Source organism: Diadema antillarum, unplaced genomic scaffold (assembly GCF_040938485.1).
Source record: "Diadema antillarum isolate AM-2024a unplaced genomic scaffold, OU_Dant_1.0 scf00000097, whole genome shotgun sequence".
In the NCBI taxonomy this organism is placed as follows: domain Eukaryota; kingdom Metazoa; phylum Echinodermata; class Echinoidea; order Diadematoida; family Diadematidae; genus Diadema; species Diadema antillarum.
In genome coordinates, this window is record NW_027270986.1 from 67764 (window position 1) to 88695 (window position 20932).

The 20932-nt window shown below is 39.5% G+C and overlaps 1 protein-coding gene across 1 annotated transcript; it reads left to right on the forward strand.

Moving 5' to 3' along the window:
* Positions 1-9873: 9873 nt before the first annotated feature.
* Positions 9874-20285, forward strand: LOC139718583 (uncharacterized). The gene is made up of 6 exons (XM_071630048.1): positions 9874-10008; positions 12042-12289; positions 16187-16369; positions 17038-17260; positions 18373-19379; positions 20072-20285. Exons 1-6 carry the CDS (start codon positions 9874-9876, stop codon positions 20283-20285), a joined length of 2010 nt encoding a protein of 669 aa, XP_071486149.1.
* The last annotated feature ends 647 nt before the right edge of the window (positions 20286-20932 follow it).

Below are 20932 nucleotides of genomic sequence, written 5' to 3' on the forward strand. Positions count from 1 at the left end.
ACAAATTGCCAGATTATCTCTATTTTGGGTTATACATGCATACACTAAGTAAAAAAAAAGTCCTGCTGGCTTTTCATAAATATGAGGGAAATAGTAAGATTTTGAAGTGTTGCCCTTGGCACTGGAAGTGTGAGTATGTGTGTGAAGATGATCAGAAGAATAAGATTTGATGAAGAGAAGTTTGATTGATATCAATATGTTGGAAACTCCTGTCTAGGAAAGCCCGTTTCGGCCGTCATGAAATTACACCACTCTTATATATATTATACACAACACAAACGTATACAAACCTGCATAAATATAAACGTGATACCATATACATGCACACATACATACACGCATGCATGGTTAATGTTCCCTTTGACATTCCCTCATGTTTCATAGATCTATGCATTAAGGTCTACTTAACCAGAACATTCTCTCTCTCTCTCTCTCTCTCTCTCATTTTTGTATAATATTGATCATTAGTCACTCCTAACGGATTTAACAACCAAGTTTACATTATATTTCATTTAAATCAACCCATGTAATAAAGTCAAGTGCATGAAATCATTTTTATTAAAAAAAAAAGAATTTGAAAGCGACTGGATTTGACTTGCAACCATTCGTTTTTATCAATGATATTCCTTGGTATTTGCAATCTATCTATTAGTTTCTTGGCAATAATAAATGAGCAATATTTTTAGAAACCACCAGGCGAACCACCAAAGAATGAGAACACGTATGTGCGATCTTATCATATAAAAATAAATTGATTTCATACTTGCAATAATCATTATAGTATTACACGCGTTACGCAAGTGCGGCCGTCGACATTACCCTTAAATTTCTGTATAACCGTATTAAACCTTTTCCCTTAATTGTCGTGTAACTTTTAAAGGAATTCGTGTATTGAATAGCCGCTTTCACATAATAATATTTATTAATGGGGTTTAACTTAAGGAAAATTCCAATGCTATTTGTAAACAGAAATTAAATGTTTGGAAAAAACATTACTGAAATCTGTATTTCTTGGGAAAAATGTAAAAAAAAAAACCTTCATTAGTATTTCATGACAACAACTATTATTACATAATGCGGGGTATTAACTTGTAGGAAATTTAATTGTCTTTGATATGATACCATTTTTATGGTAATTTGATACTCTTAACTAAAGTTATTCCAAAATAAACCCTCTCCTATAGCAACGGGCGGCGGCCATCTTAGAAGTATGCAAATTAGACGCACGCGCAACCCCTTTTCCGCTGGCGACAACAAGATTGCAACAAAACAGGTTCTGACGATCTTCGCACATATCGTATATATATATATATATATATATATTTGGGTTTTTTTTGCGGGCGGGGGGGGGGGGTGCACGGGGACCATTCTGAAGAATAATTATGATGTAACCCAGTATGAGCCGACATGAACTACACAGATACTTCCCTTCATTTTGTTATGAAAAAATAAGATAGCCATGTTTCATTTTAAACTCTGAAAGGCCATTTAACAAGTTCTTTATTTCTTAGCGCTTTTAGCATAAGATTCTTCTTTTTTTTCACTTTAATCTTCCAATAAGAGGAAACTGACATGTCTATTTTTTTCATTTAACTTTTTAATATGAGATAAGTTGTGATTAATTCCACGTTCTTGGAGGGAATTCAAAAAGACAAGAAACTGTTGACATGGGAAGCTGAATGGATTGAGTTTGGTAACACAGAATAGAAAAAAAAAACATTTTTATTTCATATAAGGAATAGAAAGTGTAATTTTTCTTTCTTTCCTCGCCGATTTCGATGAGATTTGATCAATAGATAGCAGTGATCTACAACAAACCCCACATACAGAACCTACGCAATTGCGCGCTGAGACATTAATTGCTGTAAAACCTATTGAACCATATCCCCTTTAATGTCGTGTAACTTTTAAAGGAATTGGTGTATTGGAAAGCCGTTTTCACATGATAATAGCTATGTTTGGGGGATTTTAGGAAAATTCAAATGTTTTTGTTAATGCATATCAAATGTATGTAAAAGAACATTATACCCAAATTCCGTATTTTTTTTGAAAAATTAAAAAAAACATAATTCCTTCCTTAATATTTCATGACTACAACTATTCATCCCATTAAATGGGGTATCAACTTGTAGGAAATGTAATTTTCTTCAAAATGATACTATTTTAATGGTAATTTGTAATTTCTAACTAAAGTTATTCAAAAATAATCCATCTCCTAGCAACGGGCGGCGGCCATCTTTGAAATACGCAAATAAGACGTGCGCGCAACATTTTCTTTTTAACCCGCTGGCGACAACCGCATTCGGAAAATACAGGTTCTGACGATCTTCGAACATATTGCAGATTTTTTTTTTTTTTTTTTGGGGGGGGGGGTGTGCACGGGGACCCTTTCTGGCTGCTAGACTATACTTAGAGGTACTGTTTACCATTGGGGGCAGGAATTTTGATGTTCGAGATATAACATTTGATGCAATAATAAGGTCAGTTGTATCACAAAACATCATATCATGTAAAAATTTCGCAATAAAGCCTGAAATATAAGGAGATGTCACTATTTGTCTCAATAAACCATTACTGTAGACGGTTTAGTCTAGAAACATTTTTATCATAACCTACAGTATTGGTTCACATTTTATGTATTACATTTTAACAATGCTTAACATCAATTATACAGATTGGTTTTTACTATCCCTTACTCACATTTTAGAATTACTTTGAAGCACTGAAGCTGGGTTTTTGCTTCATTTTTTTTTTATGATGAAATAAATGGCAGTTAACGGTATAGGCCATTTGTCAAACCAGGGCCCTGTTTCATAAAGCTGTTCGTAAAGTTACAAACAACTTACGAGCGACTGGCGATCAGCTCTGATGTGCTATACTTATCAGAATTTCAATAATTCAGCACAAGAACTGATCACCAGTCGCTCGTAAGTTGATCGTAACTTTACGAACAGCTTTATGAAACAGGGCCCAGGATACTACACGTTGCGAGAAATGTAATGGACAGACACAATAAAGAAATAAAAAAGGCCAAAAACACTTTGTTTGTATGATTTTTTTTCAATAACTCATAATCATAGCAAATCTTATATCCAAATTGAAAGCAAAAAAAAGGGGGGGGGTCAATGGGCTCTTCGGGAGGGGGGGGGGGGGGCAGGAAAGGAGAACAGGGCCTACTCACTGTCATGACTGTGCGAGAGAACTCAGCTCAGTCCCAATTGAAGGCGTCATTTTCCCCGAGGGTGCTTCTTGTGGTGCTGGAATACGTCCTGGATATAAGTGTTTACGATCATCCAAATCACAGGATTCTAAAGGCTCTGAAGTCCACTCTGACAGTAAGGGCGAAAATGTTACCCTTTCGCAGTTCGTGGACTGGACAAACACTCTCCCCCACTTCCACCCGTTCCTCTTCCTTCCCTCTTTCTTAAATTTCTCTGCATTTTTTTTTTCGATCATACAAAAATATGCATAACATACAGGGCCTTATAGAACCCTATATAATTTTTTGGGGAAAAAATAAAGTAAAAGGCCTCCCCCTCCCCCCCCCCCGCCCCCCCCCCCCAAAAAAAAAAACCAAACAAACAAACTAACAACTCACACACACACACACACACACACACACACACACACACACACAACTCTGGTCGAAAACCCGCATCACTGTAGTGTACACCCGTGGGAGTTTATACATAATTTTTGTAAATTATTTGGATATTAAAGCAAAGACCGTGTGGACGGTGGACGATGATCTTAGTGAGGAGGAGACATAGAGCTGCATCTTACAGCTCTATGGGAGGAGAAAAATCTTTGTATAAAACTAACTTGCCGGAAGGACGCCCTCTCGTGTGGGCAGTTTTCGCAAATATGGCAGCGTGCGCCCTACACGTCCACCACACACGTGCAGAATCTAGGTAGGAGTTCTTTCAGCTTTGCCTAAACGTTACACACAGGCTAGGCCAAAGTTCAGGCCATCGTGATTATCCTTGTCGTCGCAAGTGCAGTCATGTGACGTAGTGGCGGTCGAATTCAACTGTGTAATTCCCTTCGAACCGACCACCGATCGGATAGGAGTAAGTATGCAGGGGCATTACTTTTCTTTTTAAGAAAGATTATTTTCTTTTTTCACGACGATTTAGATTATCAAGGTTTCAAATGTAAGTTTTTCAAACTCACTGAACTGTTGTTAACAGTGCCGTGTGTACTATATTATGACTGCATGTTAATATACAGTGTATACCGGGAAGCGATTTTTTTTTTTCAGCAGTAGCACAGACTCCCGGATGCTACAGAAAGATCTTGATGCACTACAGCAGTGGGAAAACACCTGGCTGATGTCATTCAACCCCAGCAAGTGTTTCGTAGTGAGGTTTTGTCCCTCTCGATCCACAATGAATTGCAGCTACTGTAAAAGAATGGAACGATATCCCTTCTACTGTAGTCTCTGCAAACACAATTGATGCTTTTAAGCGCAAACTATTCAACCAACTACTATGTAACCACAAACCCAGTTAACCGAAAGTAATGACCACTCAAAGCCACACCTCCAGTTAAAATTCCCTAGTGGAATGTTCCGGAGGCTACCAATCCATGATCCAAGATCCATGACAACACATCCATAACACTGCTCTTCAAAAGTGTGAGTCTCTTAAATATCTTGGTGTCACGTTATCTAACGGCAAACGTCCAATTGACTTCACTCAGTTTCAAGTGGTCATCACAATAATTCACATGTACATTAAATTACAATGTATCTCAGCAATCTCCATGAAAGCTAATCAACAGCTTGGTTTCATCCGGCGCAACACAAGGTTCTTCCCTCAGTCATTCAGGGAGGCAGCTTATAAGTCCCTTCCTTGTCAGTCCGGGAAACCCGCTCATTAGGACCGCTCCCGCGTACGAGGACTGCCCCGCGCCCTCCTCTCATCGTGCACGCAAGTTGTATTCATCTTCGTGATAGGCTGCATTTTATAGCCCTTTGAAGATTAAGAAGAAGAAGAAGAAATTATAGTACGCGTAACATTAGAAACGTCAACCACAAAAAGCTAACTTAGAGGGGAGTCCGCGTCCGGTCTTACTCTTAATCTTACATTTTGTAATACACTAATACTAGTCAAGGTTAGAACTACAACTACATGTATCTCTAACGTTACTTCGTTACTAGTAACGTGTGTGTTAGAGTTCTAACTATTTAACGTTTAAGTCTTAGGTTAGATTGACTTTAATAGTTCATGAGTTAGCGTCTTGGGATCGTACAATTTTGGTTGAGACCTAATTTCAGCTTTCTATGTTCATTTTTGGTATTTGGGCAATTCCAGCGTTACGGACATTACATTTAGAGAATTTTTGGTGACTTTGTGGGCTTATTTCAACAACTCAGTATAATCATTTTTAATCCATTCATGGTTTATTCTAACCCAGTCATCCTGAAATGTCAACAGTCCGAGTTTTGATCATTTATTATAAATCATTTGGTAGATATTACACAAAACGTTTGCCGTTACGGACATTACATTTTTTGGACATGATTTTTTACCTCCATGTGGATATGTTGAGAAATTTATGGATAAGAGCATTAAGAAAAATTAATTTTCTTCTGAAATGAGTGCTCTGGTCCTGTTTAAGTTGTAGATCGATAATGGTGTGCAACACATTAAGCATTTACTCTACAGGTTCACAAATGTAGCGTTACGGACATTACATTTTTAGCGTTACGGACATTACAACTTTGTCCACTTTTTAAAGTCCGAATATTCATACTTTAACACAGTCAATATCTCAGACAAGGCTAATATTAGTGTTGTTTGGTTCATTCTTAACCATGAACTACTTTGAAACAAATGCTGAAGTGTGTCTGAATATGAAATGATGAGAGTCAAAGGTTGTGTGTTTTTACAAAAATTATCAAAAATTTTGCCCAAAAATGGGTTTTTAAAAGAAAAGAATGCCTAAATACATTTCAGTTGTATCAAAATACCACTCAAATGAAAGAACTAGACAAGTTCTAGCATTTGATACTAAATTTGTACCCGTAGCTCATATATTTTTCAAATTATTGCAGATTTATGATTTTTAGGAAAGGTAACATTTTTCGCGGAATTGCCCACTTATAAAGATAATGAGAAACCAAGATATCCAAAACAAGAGCGATACCGATAAAGTGTGCACGTGTGGGACCCACACTTTAATCTTTGTATTTTATTACGATTGCTATTAAACATTACTTTGTTTTTGAATGTTTCAGTCATTCCAAACCTGATTTTCATCAAATAAACTTTGAATTCCTCTTAACCGTAACCAGGCCGGGCTTTTTGGGGTGTTCTGTGGCCAAAGCGGGGCTGATTCAACCCCCCCAAGATCTCGGCTGTCGATCGCGCCATGAAAATTGGCACATGCATTACCTGTAGCATAATCTACATTGTACCACATTACACAAAAAGAAATGGACATTTTTTGATTAGACTAATTGATTATGCTAATATATACATAAAATCATACATTTTGCTCTAAATCAGAAAGTAAAGCTCCTAGAATCCTACTTTTTGGTGATAACATTCTTTGTACACAAGTTGTAGCATTCCTAACAATGTACAACTTGTACTTGAAAAAAAAAATCTGGTATCAACTTAATTAACTATGTATTTTAGTGTTTTATGAATTTCTTATGTATTTCTTTGTTTTCAACCTTTTGTTTTATCATTTTTTGTCCCCGCCGAACGAGTTCGAGCAGGGGACTATGAAACGGGCTCCGTACGTGTGTGTGTCCGTCCGTGTGTCCGTCCGTGTGTCCGTCCGTGTGTGCGTCCGTGTGTGATCAAAATGTTCAAAATGCTACTCCTTCGCCATTTCTAACCCGATTTTGATTCTGTTTGCTTTATATGATAGCACTACATGGGAGCTTTGAAACTTCTATACAGAATTTCAATTGTGACCTTTGACCTTGACCTTTGACCTATATTGTACATTTTGCTTCAAAATGCTACTCCTTCGCCATTTCTAACCCGATTTTGATTCCGTTTGCTTTATATGATGGCACTAGGTGAGGGCTTCAAAACTTCTACACAGAATTTTGACCTTTGACTTCTTTGACCTTTGACCTTGATTTTTGACCTATATTGTACATTTTGCTACAAAATGCTACTCCTTCGCCATTTGTAACCCGATTTCAATTCCGTTTGCTTTAAGTGATGGCACTAGGTGAGGGCTTCAAAACTTCTACACAGAATTTTGACCTTTGACTTCTTTGACCTTTGACCTTGATTTTTGACCTATATTGTACATTGGCTACAAAATGCTACTCCTTCGCCATTTCTAACCCGATTTTGATTCCGTTTGCTTTATGTGATGGCACTAGGTGAGGGCTTCAAAACTTCTACACAGAATTTTGACCTTTGACTTCTTTGACCTTTGACCTTGATTTTTGACCTATATTGTACATTTTGCTACAAAATGCTACTCCTTTGCCATTTGTAACCCGATTTCAATTCCGTTTGCTTTAAGTGATGGCACTAGGTGAGGGCTTCAAAACTTCTACACAGAATTTTGACCTTTGACTTCTTTGACCTTTGACCTTGATTTTTTTTTACCTATATTGTACGTTGGCTACAAAATGCTACTCCTTCGCCATTTCTAACCCGATTTCGATTCCGTTTGCTTTATGTGATGGCACTAGGTGAGGGCTTCAAAACTTCTACATAGAATTTTGACCTTTGACTTCTTTGACCTTTGACCTTCATCTTTTGACCTATATTGTACATTTTGCTACTAAATGCTACTTCCGGCGGGGACATATATTACGCACCGCGTAATTTCTACTTTTCCTTGTTTGCCGCAGAATTTATGACAGAACCTTTTACAAGCATAATCATGCTAAAATTAATTGATTTCAGCCTATGAAAGTGAAAATAATCATATCTTTATGAATATAAGGTGAGAAAATTCCATTTGCATCTAGACTTTACTACACACAAAATCACGTTTTTTAGCCATTTTCGGTCTGACAGGCATGTATAAAAGGTCGTGCAGCGTTGTAAAGGTATGCACGATTTTCGCGAAAATGCTGGATCAAAAGATGCATGAGACTTGAAAGTAAAAAGTCAGCGAACGGTGTGGTCAAAAAATTTCGCGCGGCGGAATAGTCGCGAAAAATGTCGAGGGGGGGGGGTTGATTCAACCCCCCAGCCTTTTTAGGGTTAAAGTGGTAGGCCCTATGCTCTATCGGCCTAGGGCCTACTATTTCACAAGTGGTTTATCTTGCAAAAAGTTAAAAGCCCACGCCCCAGTTCCCATCTCCACCAATTTCCAATAGGCCTACTGTAATTTCGGTCTGTAACGTTAGACTATCTGGTCTTCGGGGATATATGTTCCGCGGAGAGACTACATCTGGCTTCGCAGATCCCCTCCTGTATGGAGGTGTATCTTATTACCAAACGATTCTTATTTAATTTCTCCAAACTGGCAACAGTATGCATTTACAGTAATACGGCCAAATCGTGATATCGGTCCTCTCTCGTTCTGCGTGTGCGTCTCCACTATGTCTGATGTGCAAAGTCTTGAGGAAGTTGAAAGAAGTCCCCGGTTATGACAAATGAATGGCGGTGAATAGAGTAGGGACCTGTTTTGCGATAATGCCATTAATTCAGCTAAATAAAGATCTCCTAGGGTTCTAGAACTATAATGAAGATAATTGCAATGCTGATGAGTTTAGCTGTAACAGTATTAAAATCTACTTCGTTTCTTGAAAACTAAGCCACACACTAAACAAAATACGTATTTCAAAGAACCCTTCCACAAAAGCAAAATGAGTAGTAGGTCCAACTATACCACTTTTTTTTTTTTTTTTTTGCTGCAGTTTAGTAATTTTCTGCACTGGCTTTCCATGTGAGATATCACTAAACAGCGTGTGGTGCAATGAATGCGTACATCCAGCTGTACGTGTCGCTTTACAGGCTTTCGCTTCCATACGTGTTCGGTATTAGTAAATACAGGGCTCGACACTAACGGTGGCCCGGTGGCCCAGGGCCACCAAAAATGAAAGTCGGGCCGCCAAATTTCCAAAAAGGGCAAATTTGGTGGCCCGCCTCGGGCCACCAAAATTTTTTTGAAAAGTACATGTCAATAAATTCATAACTTTTTGCGCCGGAAATGCATAAATGCATGCAGTGAGTGTCAGTACTGTGTGACTCATTTAAAAAAAACAACAGGACTTTAAATGTTTTTTATTGTTTTTTTCGGACCACCAAATTTTTCTCTCGGACCACCAAAGATTTGAAATTGATGATTTTGGTGGCCCTATTGGGCCACCGAAAAAAAAGGTTAGTGTGGAGCCCTGGGTAATAGGATATTGTTCTTTGATAGGCTTCCTGGCTAAAATAGCAATAGAGGAGGGCAATAACATAAAAAAAATAAACTAAGACTCCTGCGGACAGACAGATCTTTCTGTCTAACGTTACATCACCATGTGCACAATTGCTGTAATAGTGTATGAACCTTTTTGTGATCAGCAGTAGTAGCCCGACTACTATACAGCCCTATCGCTGTACACCATGTGTCACGACAACAAACCAAAACACATAGACATACAGTTTTTGTATCACCACCATGAATTATCTAGTGCGATGATATATTTGGTATTTTGTATAGAGGATCTAAACTATAGCTTGATTACAATCTGTAATGTAACTTTTAAATGAGTGGTCTTTAATATGTTGTCTTTTTTTTTTCGTACTGTATTTTTTTTATTCATGCTCAGTTGACTGCCAGTAGGGCCTACTGCAGGGATGTACTACCAGTAGACGTTCAAGTTCCAGGAGCAGGTTATGAAGGCTTTCCTACATACATGACCCTAAGGCTCTGGCACAGTGTATAGATATCACCATGGCAACACTCCCCTCTCAGGAAGAAGAGGATGCCCTGCTAGAGGATTTGACTGATGTAACATTCTCCCCACCTCTGTATGTGCAACGCTACCAAGAGATAACAAAGATTGCCAAAGAGTGTCAGCCCAAGAAGGTATATTGGTCTGAAATCTTCACATACACTGTACAATACTAGTTTGAGGCTGTTAGAATTGCGCAGGATTGGAAAGATATAAATGCATGTGACTAAAAAAATCAACCATGTGCATAAACAATGGTGAATGAAAATAAACCGGGCCCAATTATGATTAGGAGAGTCTTCATCTAGGAGCATTGCAATCTCCTCTTATTGTTTAAATCTGTCTCTTGTAATTTGTGACCGTGCATCACAAAATGAACAAAAAGTCGCAGACACTGATTTTGTGTGAGGACTGAAAATAGGTGAAATAGGTCAACCTAGCCGGTCTTGACTTTGTCATATTTTCTGAAAGAGCAAGACTTCTTCTACATCATGCTGAAATTAAGGATCATAAAACTGGCAGGAACATTTTTTTTTAGCAGTTTATCTCGAGCAGTTTTTTGGTAGAATAGTGTGATTAGGTTTGTCTTTACAGTTCCTTTTTAATTTATGAAAGATCTTGTACACACTCTTCACTTTCAACTCTAATTACTTTTGAAAGGGTAATGCTACTGCTTTGAAAGTTGGCATTAATTATGGACAGAATGTGTTAAGAAGGCATGCTCAATTTCGGTTTAATCTGATAATCCCTTCATTCTTGTTATACTCTAGTGGTTTACATCCTGCACAGCCAGCACGGCTTGGTAAAGATTAAGTGCTGGAATAGACACTATACTTCAGAGCCTCTTTCCTCAGTTCGCCCTTTTTCCAGACTGTCATGACTGTGTGCTTTCTTTCCTATATTTAGGTAGGTTAAGAGAGTTCATTTGATTTGAGTTAAACATCATTTTAAAGCTTAAAGTCTGCTCTTTCAGAATATGCTCTGAATTAAAATGTCATGTCTGGCGACTCTGTGTTTGTTTTGTGATGCAGGGTCACATTTGTCTTTTCTGTAGAAGAACAAAATTAAGACTGTTATGCTTTGCACAGAAGTCAACATGATAAAAGGGACAAAAATTGTATTTTGTCAGTTTTTGATGAGATGGAAGAGGCAGAGAATTTAATTTGGGGGAGGAGGAGGAAGGGGGGGGGGGCAGATTAATCAGATGTGAGTGACTGCTATGAATTTTCAAGTGGGATGTCACTGTCAGTTGTGTTATCAACATTCTCCTGATGTCAATTGCTTAATGCTATGTTCAGGTAACCTAATTGAGATTGCTGTTTAGGACTTGACCTCCCGAAGGATCACAACCTTGTCGGGGTCGGGTGGGCTTGCGTGTCTCAGTGACCCCTAGAGCTATGCCGGCAGGAGTCTATTCTCCTGGCAGGGCCACCCAAGCCGGACAGGTCAAAGGGTAGAGACCAGACGAATAGTGATCCCATGCCCTCCTGGGCCCTGTTTCATAAAGCTGTTCGTAAAGTTACGAACATCTTACGAGCGACTGGTGATCAGTTCTTGTGCTGAATTATGGAAATTCTGATAAGTATAGCACATCAGAACTGATCACCAGTCGCTCGTAAGTTGTTCGTAACTTTACGAACAGCTTTATGAAACAGGGCCCTGGTTGGGGGTTGGGCACAGGGTTAAAACAGCCCTGTCCTGTAAAAAGTAATCTGTTACGGAAATAGCAACAAAAGTCACAACAAAAACCAGTGTTCTTTCCTCCAGTGTACTGAATGCTACCAGGATGATTGACAATTGGTCAATGCGAAAAAAAGGCAACCGACAGGAATGTGGAGGTTGTGATCGCCAAATGTAGACTAAGACAGCACTCTACTGGACTCCAGAAGGGAGGAGGAAGAGGGGGAGTCCCAAGAACAAATGGAGAAGGACCATGGAGAGAGAGATAAGAGACCTACGTGTAAACCACATGTGGGGGACAAGACAACGTCTGGCCATGGACAGAAGCGAATGGAGGACTTTTGTTGCTGCTCTACAATTTTACATGCGTATGGCATAATGGACCGTATGTAAGTACATTGTACATGTACAGTAAGTTGAGGATTTAAGAAAACCAAAACTAGTCATTCATTTTTACCCATCGTAAGGTTTTATCTTTTTGTGGCAGGTTGTGGACATTGGATGCGGGGAGTTGAAGGTGATTCGGCTCCTCAAATTTCACGCATACATCCATGAGCTCGTCGGCATGGACATCGACAAAGAAGTCCTGAGGGGGCACCGATACCTGATCGAACCCCTCCCAGCTCATTACCTCAAACCTCTACCCCATCCCCTGGTTATCTCTCTCTTACACGGCCCCATCACCAAACCGGACAGCAGGCTCCTAAACTGTGACCTGGCAGTGTGTGTTGAAGTGTGAGTCCGATTGTTTCCCAAGTACATGTATTGTATATCTAGATGTACAGTAATCCTTTCCTAAGGGTTCTTCTTTCACAAAGTTGATGTTTATGATCTATTTACACATTGGACTTATTGGATTGTTTGAAAAGCCAACATGACCCCATGTTATGTGATCATATTGTAAGATTACCATAATTATAATTGTATTAATTGTATCTTGTAATCTTATATTTATGTAGCGTATCTGGGCGATTACCCCCCCCCCCCCCCCCCCCAGTCCCTTGTGTATGGCCTCTGAGAAAAACAGTGTTTTTAGCCACTGACTAAGTTACCCTACTGAAACAAATCAACTAAAAAAAAGTTTTAAAAAAATTGGAAAAAAAAAACAGCAGTTAGGTTTATTATGTCATTTGCAAACTTGTTTGAGCCTTAACTGACATACAGTAGCTGTATTAAGATGTCCCAGTGGATGATTACACACTTTATTTTTAATGCCTACAGGAGTTTACAAGATTTTTGTGGTAAAGTTATGCTACATTGGTTTATTCTTTACACAACCATATCCGAGTATGAGGAATGTGGTTATTTACGTATTTTTACATTTTTTAGGCTCTCAATTATTCCCTTAGAGAGGATAATGAAGCCAAAATAAACATATGGATTGAGTGAATTCAGCAATACTTGTTGAATTGGAGTAAATATGTAGGAAAACAGACAATCTGTTCAAAAGTTATACATTTTAAAACTTTTGGTGGCAGTTGCAACCATCTCTGGATGAGAAGATTACATGTAAGTACTGCGGTTTTGTGATGTCATCTATTTTGAGTTTCCCGTTTAATGCAAACAAGGCACCTGGGATACTAGCAGAGGTAGAATCAGTCATGTGTACACAGAAATCTGCCAAAATCAACAGGTGCAGACAAAGAGCATTTACCAATGGGGGGGGGGGGGGGGGATTGGGGGACAAAAAACGCCATGTGCCTCCTTGTGGCTATAAGAGGATATTATTGCACTCAGTCATAGATGACTGAGCATGAACATGGTACCTTTCAGCTCTCAAATGAGGAAGTGAACAATGTACAGTGTATCTCATTGTCTCCAATCGAATTTAGTCTGTGCTAGGTCTCCTCTTCTCCCCTATGTCAGTGCTGCACAATAACCCATTTCTTCTACTGGTCCGACCTGTGTGTCAAACAAATAGGTACCCAGTTTTTCCATTCTTTTTTTTGACTGGTCAGGGACCAACTGTCGGACCAGTGCCAGTGTGCAGTGTTGCCTATGTCATTGACATTAGATATTAGTTTTAGATCCGTATGATGATGCTAGGTTTCACACAATTCGTTGTGAAATGCACAATAGACTAAAAGATTTTGATGAGTCAGCCAAGTGAAAAAAAAAAAGCAAATCCCAAGTAAGGACTCAGAAAAAAAAAAAATCTTTAACAGCTGCTTTATCCTGTACATGGGTATTAAAGTATGTGTGGGACAGCATATTGTGCATGAGCTTTTCTTGTAGTAGTGGAAACAAGTAAATAAATGCTTCGATATCAACTTCCATTCATTAGAAGCCTTTGTTGAAACAACATCGTACTTCATAATAGTGGTGTGACATCTAATATCTCCTATGAGCTCACAAGAAAAGGAGAAACACAATTTGTCAAGTTTTGTTATCTGTCTTTTTCTTGCAAAACTGTGTGTAGGAGCTACGTTCAAAATGTATTCAATATTTCAGCTCTGTTTCATCTTCAGTTAAAATATTATTTCCCTTCTTTTCTGTGTTATAATCTGGATGTCTTTAAGGCACATACGTATCAGCTAAAAAACAAACAAACATATTCACCTCCTGCTGTGAACACCTTTTTTTTTTTTTTCTAGCCTACAATTGATGGTGCTTACAATTTCAAGGGCCCAGTGATATACACTTGTACAATGTATGGTAGGCACTTTATTTCTGCTACATATTGTTATACCCTTTATGGTACACAGTGTAAACCCCTGTGGGTCTCATTATTATCCTGAGACGGCAATGCATGGACACTTTTTGAAAACAATTTGTTTTGTTTTGTTTTTTCAAATCTATGTTGTTGTGGTTTTTTTTATACCCCTGCCAAACGAAGTTTGAAGGGGGTATATAGGAATCAGCGGATGGTCGGGCGGTCGGGCGGTCAGTCGGGCGGTCGGGCGGTCAGGCGGTCGGTCCGTTGCAAATCTTGCGTCGCGAACTACTTCCTCAGTTTTCAACCGATTCCCATAAAACTTGGCACAGATGTGTGCCTTGGGTTGTAGATGTGCAAGACGTATTTTTTGACAGTACCCAAAAGTACGTTTCCATGGTAACGGCATATTATGGGCAAAAATGGGTACAAATCTTGCGTCACGAACTCCTCCCACAGTTTTTGATCAGTTTTTATGAAATTAGGTACAGATGTTCATCTGAATATGTTAATGTGCAAGACACATATTTCCGCAGTGGCAAAAAGTGCGTTGCCATGGTAACGGCATGTTATTGGTAAAATATAGGGCAAAATGCTTCATGGCAAAACTGCTTCATCAGTGTTCTTCCAATTCTCATGGAATTCATATTGAATGTTTGTCTTAGGATATAGGTCAGCATGACACATTTCTTGACAGTGACAAAAAGTATGTTGCCATGATAACAGCTCACATATTATGAGCCAAATTGATGGAAAATTTTGTGTTGCAAACTACTTCCTCAGTTTTTGCCCAATTTCCATGAAACTTGGTACAGATGTGTGCCTTTGGTTGTAGATGTGCAAGACGCATTTTTCGACAGTACCCGAAAGTACGTTGCCATGGTAACGGCATATTAATGGCAGAAGATCAAGGAAAGATCTTGCGGATTTAACTACGTCCTCAGTTTTTTGACCAAAGCTTATGAAATGTTGTTTTGACCAAAGCTTATGAAATGTTGTTTGGCGGGGGTATAACCAGTCGCTGTAGCGACATTTCTAGTTAATAATAGAAAAGTTTATGCTGGACATGCTATGAGCAAAGTTGTAGGGAAAATTCTAAGCTTTGCTGTGATATTAAAATGTTGTGACAAGGCCTAGTTATTACTCTATTTTCTTGGAAATGGTCAGCAGCCATATGCTATAATGTATGCCCAGGTGTGAGATGCAGGACTTTTGCAGACATATGCACATCTGTAACAGAACATTCAAGAATTTTCTTGAAAAATCCTGATGGAACCCCACTATTTAATCACCACATAACGCAAGCTGTCTGTGTGAGGGATGGAATCATGACTGAAGCTTTCATTGACTCTATCATTTGGAGATTTATTGATTGGTTTCGGCTTGTTTGTGCATTTGAGCAAAATATGCGGACTTCAATAGCACACCGTCAACTGAGTCGGGCATGCGAACATGGCACATAAAGAGTTACAAGGTGTTTTTTTTTAATAATAATAATAATACAGGGTTCTTATAACGCGCCAAATCCACATAACTAACATGCTCAGGGCGCAGTAGAAAAAGTGAGTTATGAAGTACAAACATCATTACACAAACATGCACATGAAAATGAATAACACTAATAATGATGATGGAAAAAAATCATAATATGCAATTCTACTGGAAAATGGTTATGAACAAATGAGTCTTGAGGGCAACTTTAAAGGAGTCAACATTTGAAATGCAATGGATAGCTTGAGGCAACTGATTCCACAGGTAAGGTCCGGCATGTGCAAATGATCGATCCCCCCATGATTTCTTCACTTTTGGAACAACAAGCAATCTACAGTCGGATGACCTTAAACATGTGGGAGGATTATAAAATGTCAGCAAATTTGTAAAGTCCTATGGGCATGCTTGTAATATGCTCTTCCTGTGAGTGTGTAAATTCTAACATTTTTCTCCTTTTTTTTTCTGTCCCCTTCCTATTGTTGATGCAGCATTGAACACCTTTATCCAGATGATGTTGCAGAAGCTACCAGGGTCATCTTTGGCTTCATGCAGCCCACAAAGGCAGTCTTCACCACACCCAATGCAGAGTTCAATGTCCTCTTTCCTGGCTTGCAGAAGTTCAGACACCCCGATCACAAGTTTGAGTGGACAAGGAGGGAATTTCAGGCCTGGTAGGGACAGTCAAACCACTCTTGACCCATTGAGGACGGTTTGATTTTTCTACAACACACATTTCCCATAGACACCTGCCCGAGTATACTCGGGACTCGTCCTCAACAGGTTAATGAGACTCTTTGATATCAAAGCAAATAACAAATAACAAATCATTGCATTGATATCCAGACCTGAAAAGGTGAAATGTTTTGAATACATTTCATTAATTAATGTGGATCAGTAAAAATCTATGCATGATGATTGACCAATCAGATTGCAGAGATTCTAAAGCCCATTTTATAATCCCATCTAATATTTCATTCTTGCTATAATACAGTCAACTCTGCACAAGTCTATTGTGATGGGACTGAGGAAAAGGCATCAACTTTGATAGGCAATATTCAACTTCTGCGTGTATAGAGGAATAACACACATACAGCATGAATGTAGATTGGAACTTTTCTTCAACTTGTTCAACCCTGTTGCCACAAAACGTGTGACTCTTTCTAAAAGTAACTCACAAGGTACAGTAATGCTTTCTCCATAGAGCACTCGAATGCTCCAGTCTGGCATGATACGGTACAGTACGCATTGCATTAGTTCGCTTTTGAGCACTCAAACACAGCCTCGGCTTCAACGACCCTTGCTCTCTCTTCTCCCTGCATGCTGTTGACCTCTGACCCAGGGGTGATAGAGTCTGTGATGAGTACGGCTACTCTGTGGAATACTCTGGCCTGGGCATGGGACCAGAAGGAAGTGAACATCTCGGAAGCTGCACGCAGATTGCTCTTTTCAGCAGACGGCTTCAAAGTCCCCAGAAGACTGCACCACCTTCAGACGAGGTTCAAAGTCCCCAGAAGATTGCACCACCTTCAGACGAGGATGAGAGTCTCCAGCCATACTCAGTGGTCAGTTTCACTCCCTTCAGTAAAATAATTTTCCAACTCAAATTTGATCAGCAATTTCGTATGATGAGCAATATTTCAAATGATATTCTGTTCACTTCAATGGAAGAAAACTGCTACACAATACATAGTTTGTGTAGCAGTGGTGTAAAAGTGCATAGCAAAAATGTTGCGATGCAATACCAAGAATATTATTCCCTGCCCTTGATTTTGATTGATGAGGTCCTTTGCTCAGCATCTGCTCTCGGTAAACTTACTAGTGACTGTGAAGGACTTGCTGTTGGATATTTGATATGTAATATACATATATTTATGCAGTTTGTTCACATACGTAGGCATTCTGATAAAAGTACTGTGTATTATTCCATGTAGAAATTGTCTCCAGTATTAGGAACTCCAGATTTTATTTTTGAGGATGCAACAGAGTGGTTTGTCAACAATTTCATGTGAAATTTAAAGGTCCCTTGACATCAAATCCACTTTGACTTCCACTGATGTGAATAGGTCTACACATCCAAAATTCTTCATCTGTTCTGTAATGAAAATATGTATTACGTTACGTACACTTGTATGTGATATTTTGCATTTTGTAAGAAATAAGTGCGGTCCACTTTTAAGGAAGAAAATTATGATTTCCCACCTTGGAGCTGCTCAAAGTGCATTTGTGGTACAGAAAAGATATTTCACTGGATGTATATCTGTCAATTTGCAGAATTCCTGAAAATAGAACACCAAAGTATACCCAGTTACAGAGACCTATTCAACATGGTGCTGCCAGCTGACTTGTACACTGGTAACAGACCAGTACAAACTCACCACCTGATGTTTATAAACATCTTGATACATTGCTTTACAAGTTACCAATGCTGTAATTTCAAGTAAAGTGTTTTGCATGCATAATTTCCCTTGAAGACTTGGAAACTACGTATCTGTTTATTAAAAGCATTTGAATTTTGATTGCCGAGGGTGTACATGCACTGAGAGAAAATCAGCAACTCTGTGGCAAATATGCATGTAGTGATGTGGAGAAGGCATATGCCTGCCTCTAGAACACAACCAATTAAATCTATTCCTTCATGCAAGATTAACTGAAAAACTTGCTTGACTGATTTCAGGTTGCAAGACAGGTTTATCCATATAGGACGCCTGAAGAGACTACGGCTGAGGACATCCTATGCGAGATGGGGTACCGGGTGAGGCAGCTCCTTGAGGATGTGAGATGGCTGATGGATGATGAGTTGGGGATGTTCGACGATGCCAGCCAAGATGGAGAGGCCAATATTAATGGACAGATGAACTGGAGCACACCACCTGGCTGCCGATCATCAGAAGTGAGACGGGATGCTGGTGATGCGGTGGTCGACGATAGAGCGTGTCAGAGCCAGAGGGATGTACACCGTGTAGGAGGATCGGAAATGGCATCCAGAAACCGGGAGGCAACTCAAAGTGGAGATGTTGAAGAGCAGATGCAGAGATTGAGGGTTGCAGATGGAGACAGCAGAGAACAAGAGGCAAGCAACAGTGAAGAGGGGAAGGGAAAGGGGGGAAGTGGTGGAGGAGATGATGGGGATTTTACACCCTCAATTGATACTTCTGCCAGGGTACAGGCAACAAGTGCTTGTGGATCTGCAAATGAGGATTTTGGTGGAGATAGTGTAATTACAGAACTTCCTTCGTGTGATAGAGACAGGGTTGGACCATCTGCCCATCATCATCTTTGCTCTGATTGTGATGATGCTGCCAACACAAGAGACTGTGAAGCTATAAGCTCCGTCTTGCCAGGGATGCATGCTGCAGGGAGTTGCCAATTTGATGTCAGAGGACAGTGCCTTCAGAGATCATGTGCACAAAGGGTATTTGAAATTGGAATTGTGGATGGTGTTGTCGACATTGAGGCATACAGCAGTGGACTGCGCATGCGTGCGGATTGTTTCAGGACATGTGAAGATTTCCCCCCATGTTGTGCAGATTGCAGGTGTGGCTTTTACGACCACTGGGAGAAAGGCGTTCCTGCCTCCCATCGGGACTTGCTGGTGGATAACCTTAAAGTCATGATTCCTCTTCACAAATTACTGAAGTTTCCTATCCTGTGGCAGAAATGTCCTGACATCAGCAAACTCAGGTACACATTATGAACATACATGTATGTTTATTTTACTCTCTCCACTTTATTTCTGTTCATGTGACCTTGCATCACAAAACCATCAAAACATTGCCCAATCCCAAACCTTTTTCAAAGTCAGGCAAAAATATAAGACTCATTTTTCTTTTTTTTTCTTTTTTTCTGGACATTAAAAGAGAACTTACTGGCATAGGGTACTTGTGTTTGCAAGTCTCAGTAGGTAGTAGTACAAGAAATGTGTACTATTTCAGCAAATGCAGATATGCAAAATTTCTTTACTCATTTTCATTATGACCCTGCTACTCCTATTATACCAGAAATAATTGTTGGGGGGGTGGGGTGACAAGGGATGTCAGTATTAGCACCTTCTTGTATACCCAGGATACTTCTAAGGTTAGCTGGACTGAAGACAGTCTTGATTCATTGTATTGCTAATATTTTGCTACATTAGAGAGAGAGAGAGAGAGAGAGAGAGGGAGAGAGACACGGCCATGCTTACTGACTGAAACGTCAACACCCATCATACATTTTGTATTTTGCCTAGATGCAATATTAAACTCTGTTACGACAGTGTCTGTGAGAAGTCTCTTCTGAAGTGCCTACTTTGATTATCATGTAAAGATGCAACTCTGACATGACCTATTGTGTAATTGTTTAGAGGATGAATTCTGTTCTCTCCCCCTACATGGCAGGGAGATCATCCGGGCATCAGAGAGCTTTGAACTGACTGATGATGGGACTGCCATCGTCTGTGATCTGTACGAAGAGGACAGGTGTGAAAGTTTGTGGTCTCTTGGATACGACGAGGAGGATGCCGAAGACCCAGACGACGACGAGGATGATGGTCACCATGGCGACATCCCCATCATTCACAACATTCCTGAGCCTGAAGAATGCTGGGATTGAAGCTTGATAGATATTACATTACTAGTCACAGGGATGGGGAGTCCTTAATGTACATTGTATCAAGCAAACTCTGTGATGTGTGTGATTTGTGGTCATAGCCTGTATGTCTGACGTATAACAAATGTGCATGTTTCTTCTTTGTATCATGTATGTTGTTGTTGATGTTGTACTTCAATTAAGAGCTGCCCTTTAAGAATGAAGAACAGTTAAGCAGAGGAGTTCTCCATGAAGACACTTTGACAAGAAAATCCTCACTAAACTGATTTCTGTAGAATGCTTCCTAATGCGAAGATAAACTATACACGTATGGGATGAAGAATTCCAGGTATATCACAGTTGGTGCAACAAACCTCGCTGTAAGAGTAATGTTGTGGACAAGATTTGTATGACAATTATAAACAAATCTAGATAGCATACTGTAGTCCAGCATTGTGTGATTATACCCCAGGTGTTTCTCTCACTTCTTCAATAGTGCCAAAAAAGCAAACAAACAAAATGCCTTGTGCATGTGAGAATGACAAAAATGCACACGATTCAAGGAAGGTGTGCCCAGGAAAACACTGTGAACACTGGCAAGGACCATACGTGTAACACAGACCTCACATGCATTCGCATCTTTCTCCCGGGCACACCTTACGTAGATCCCT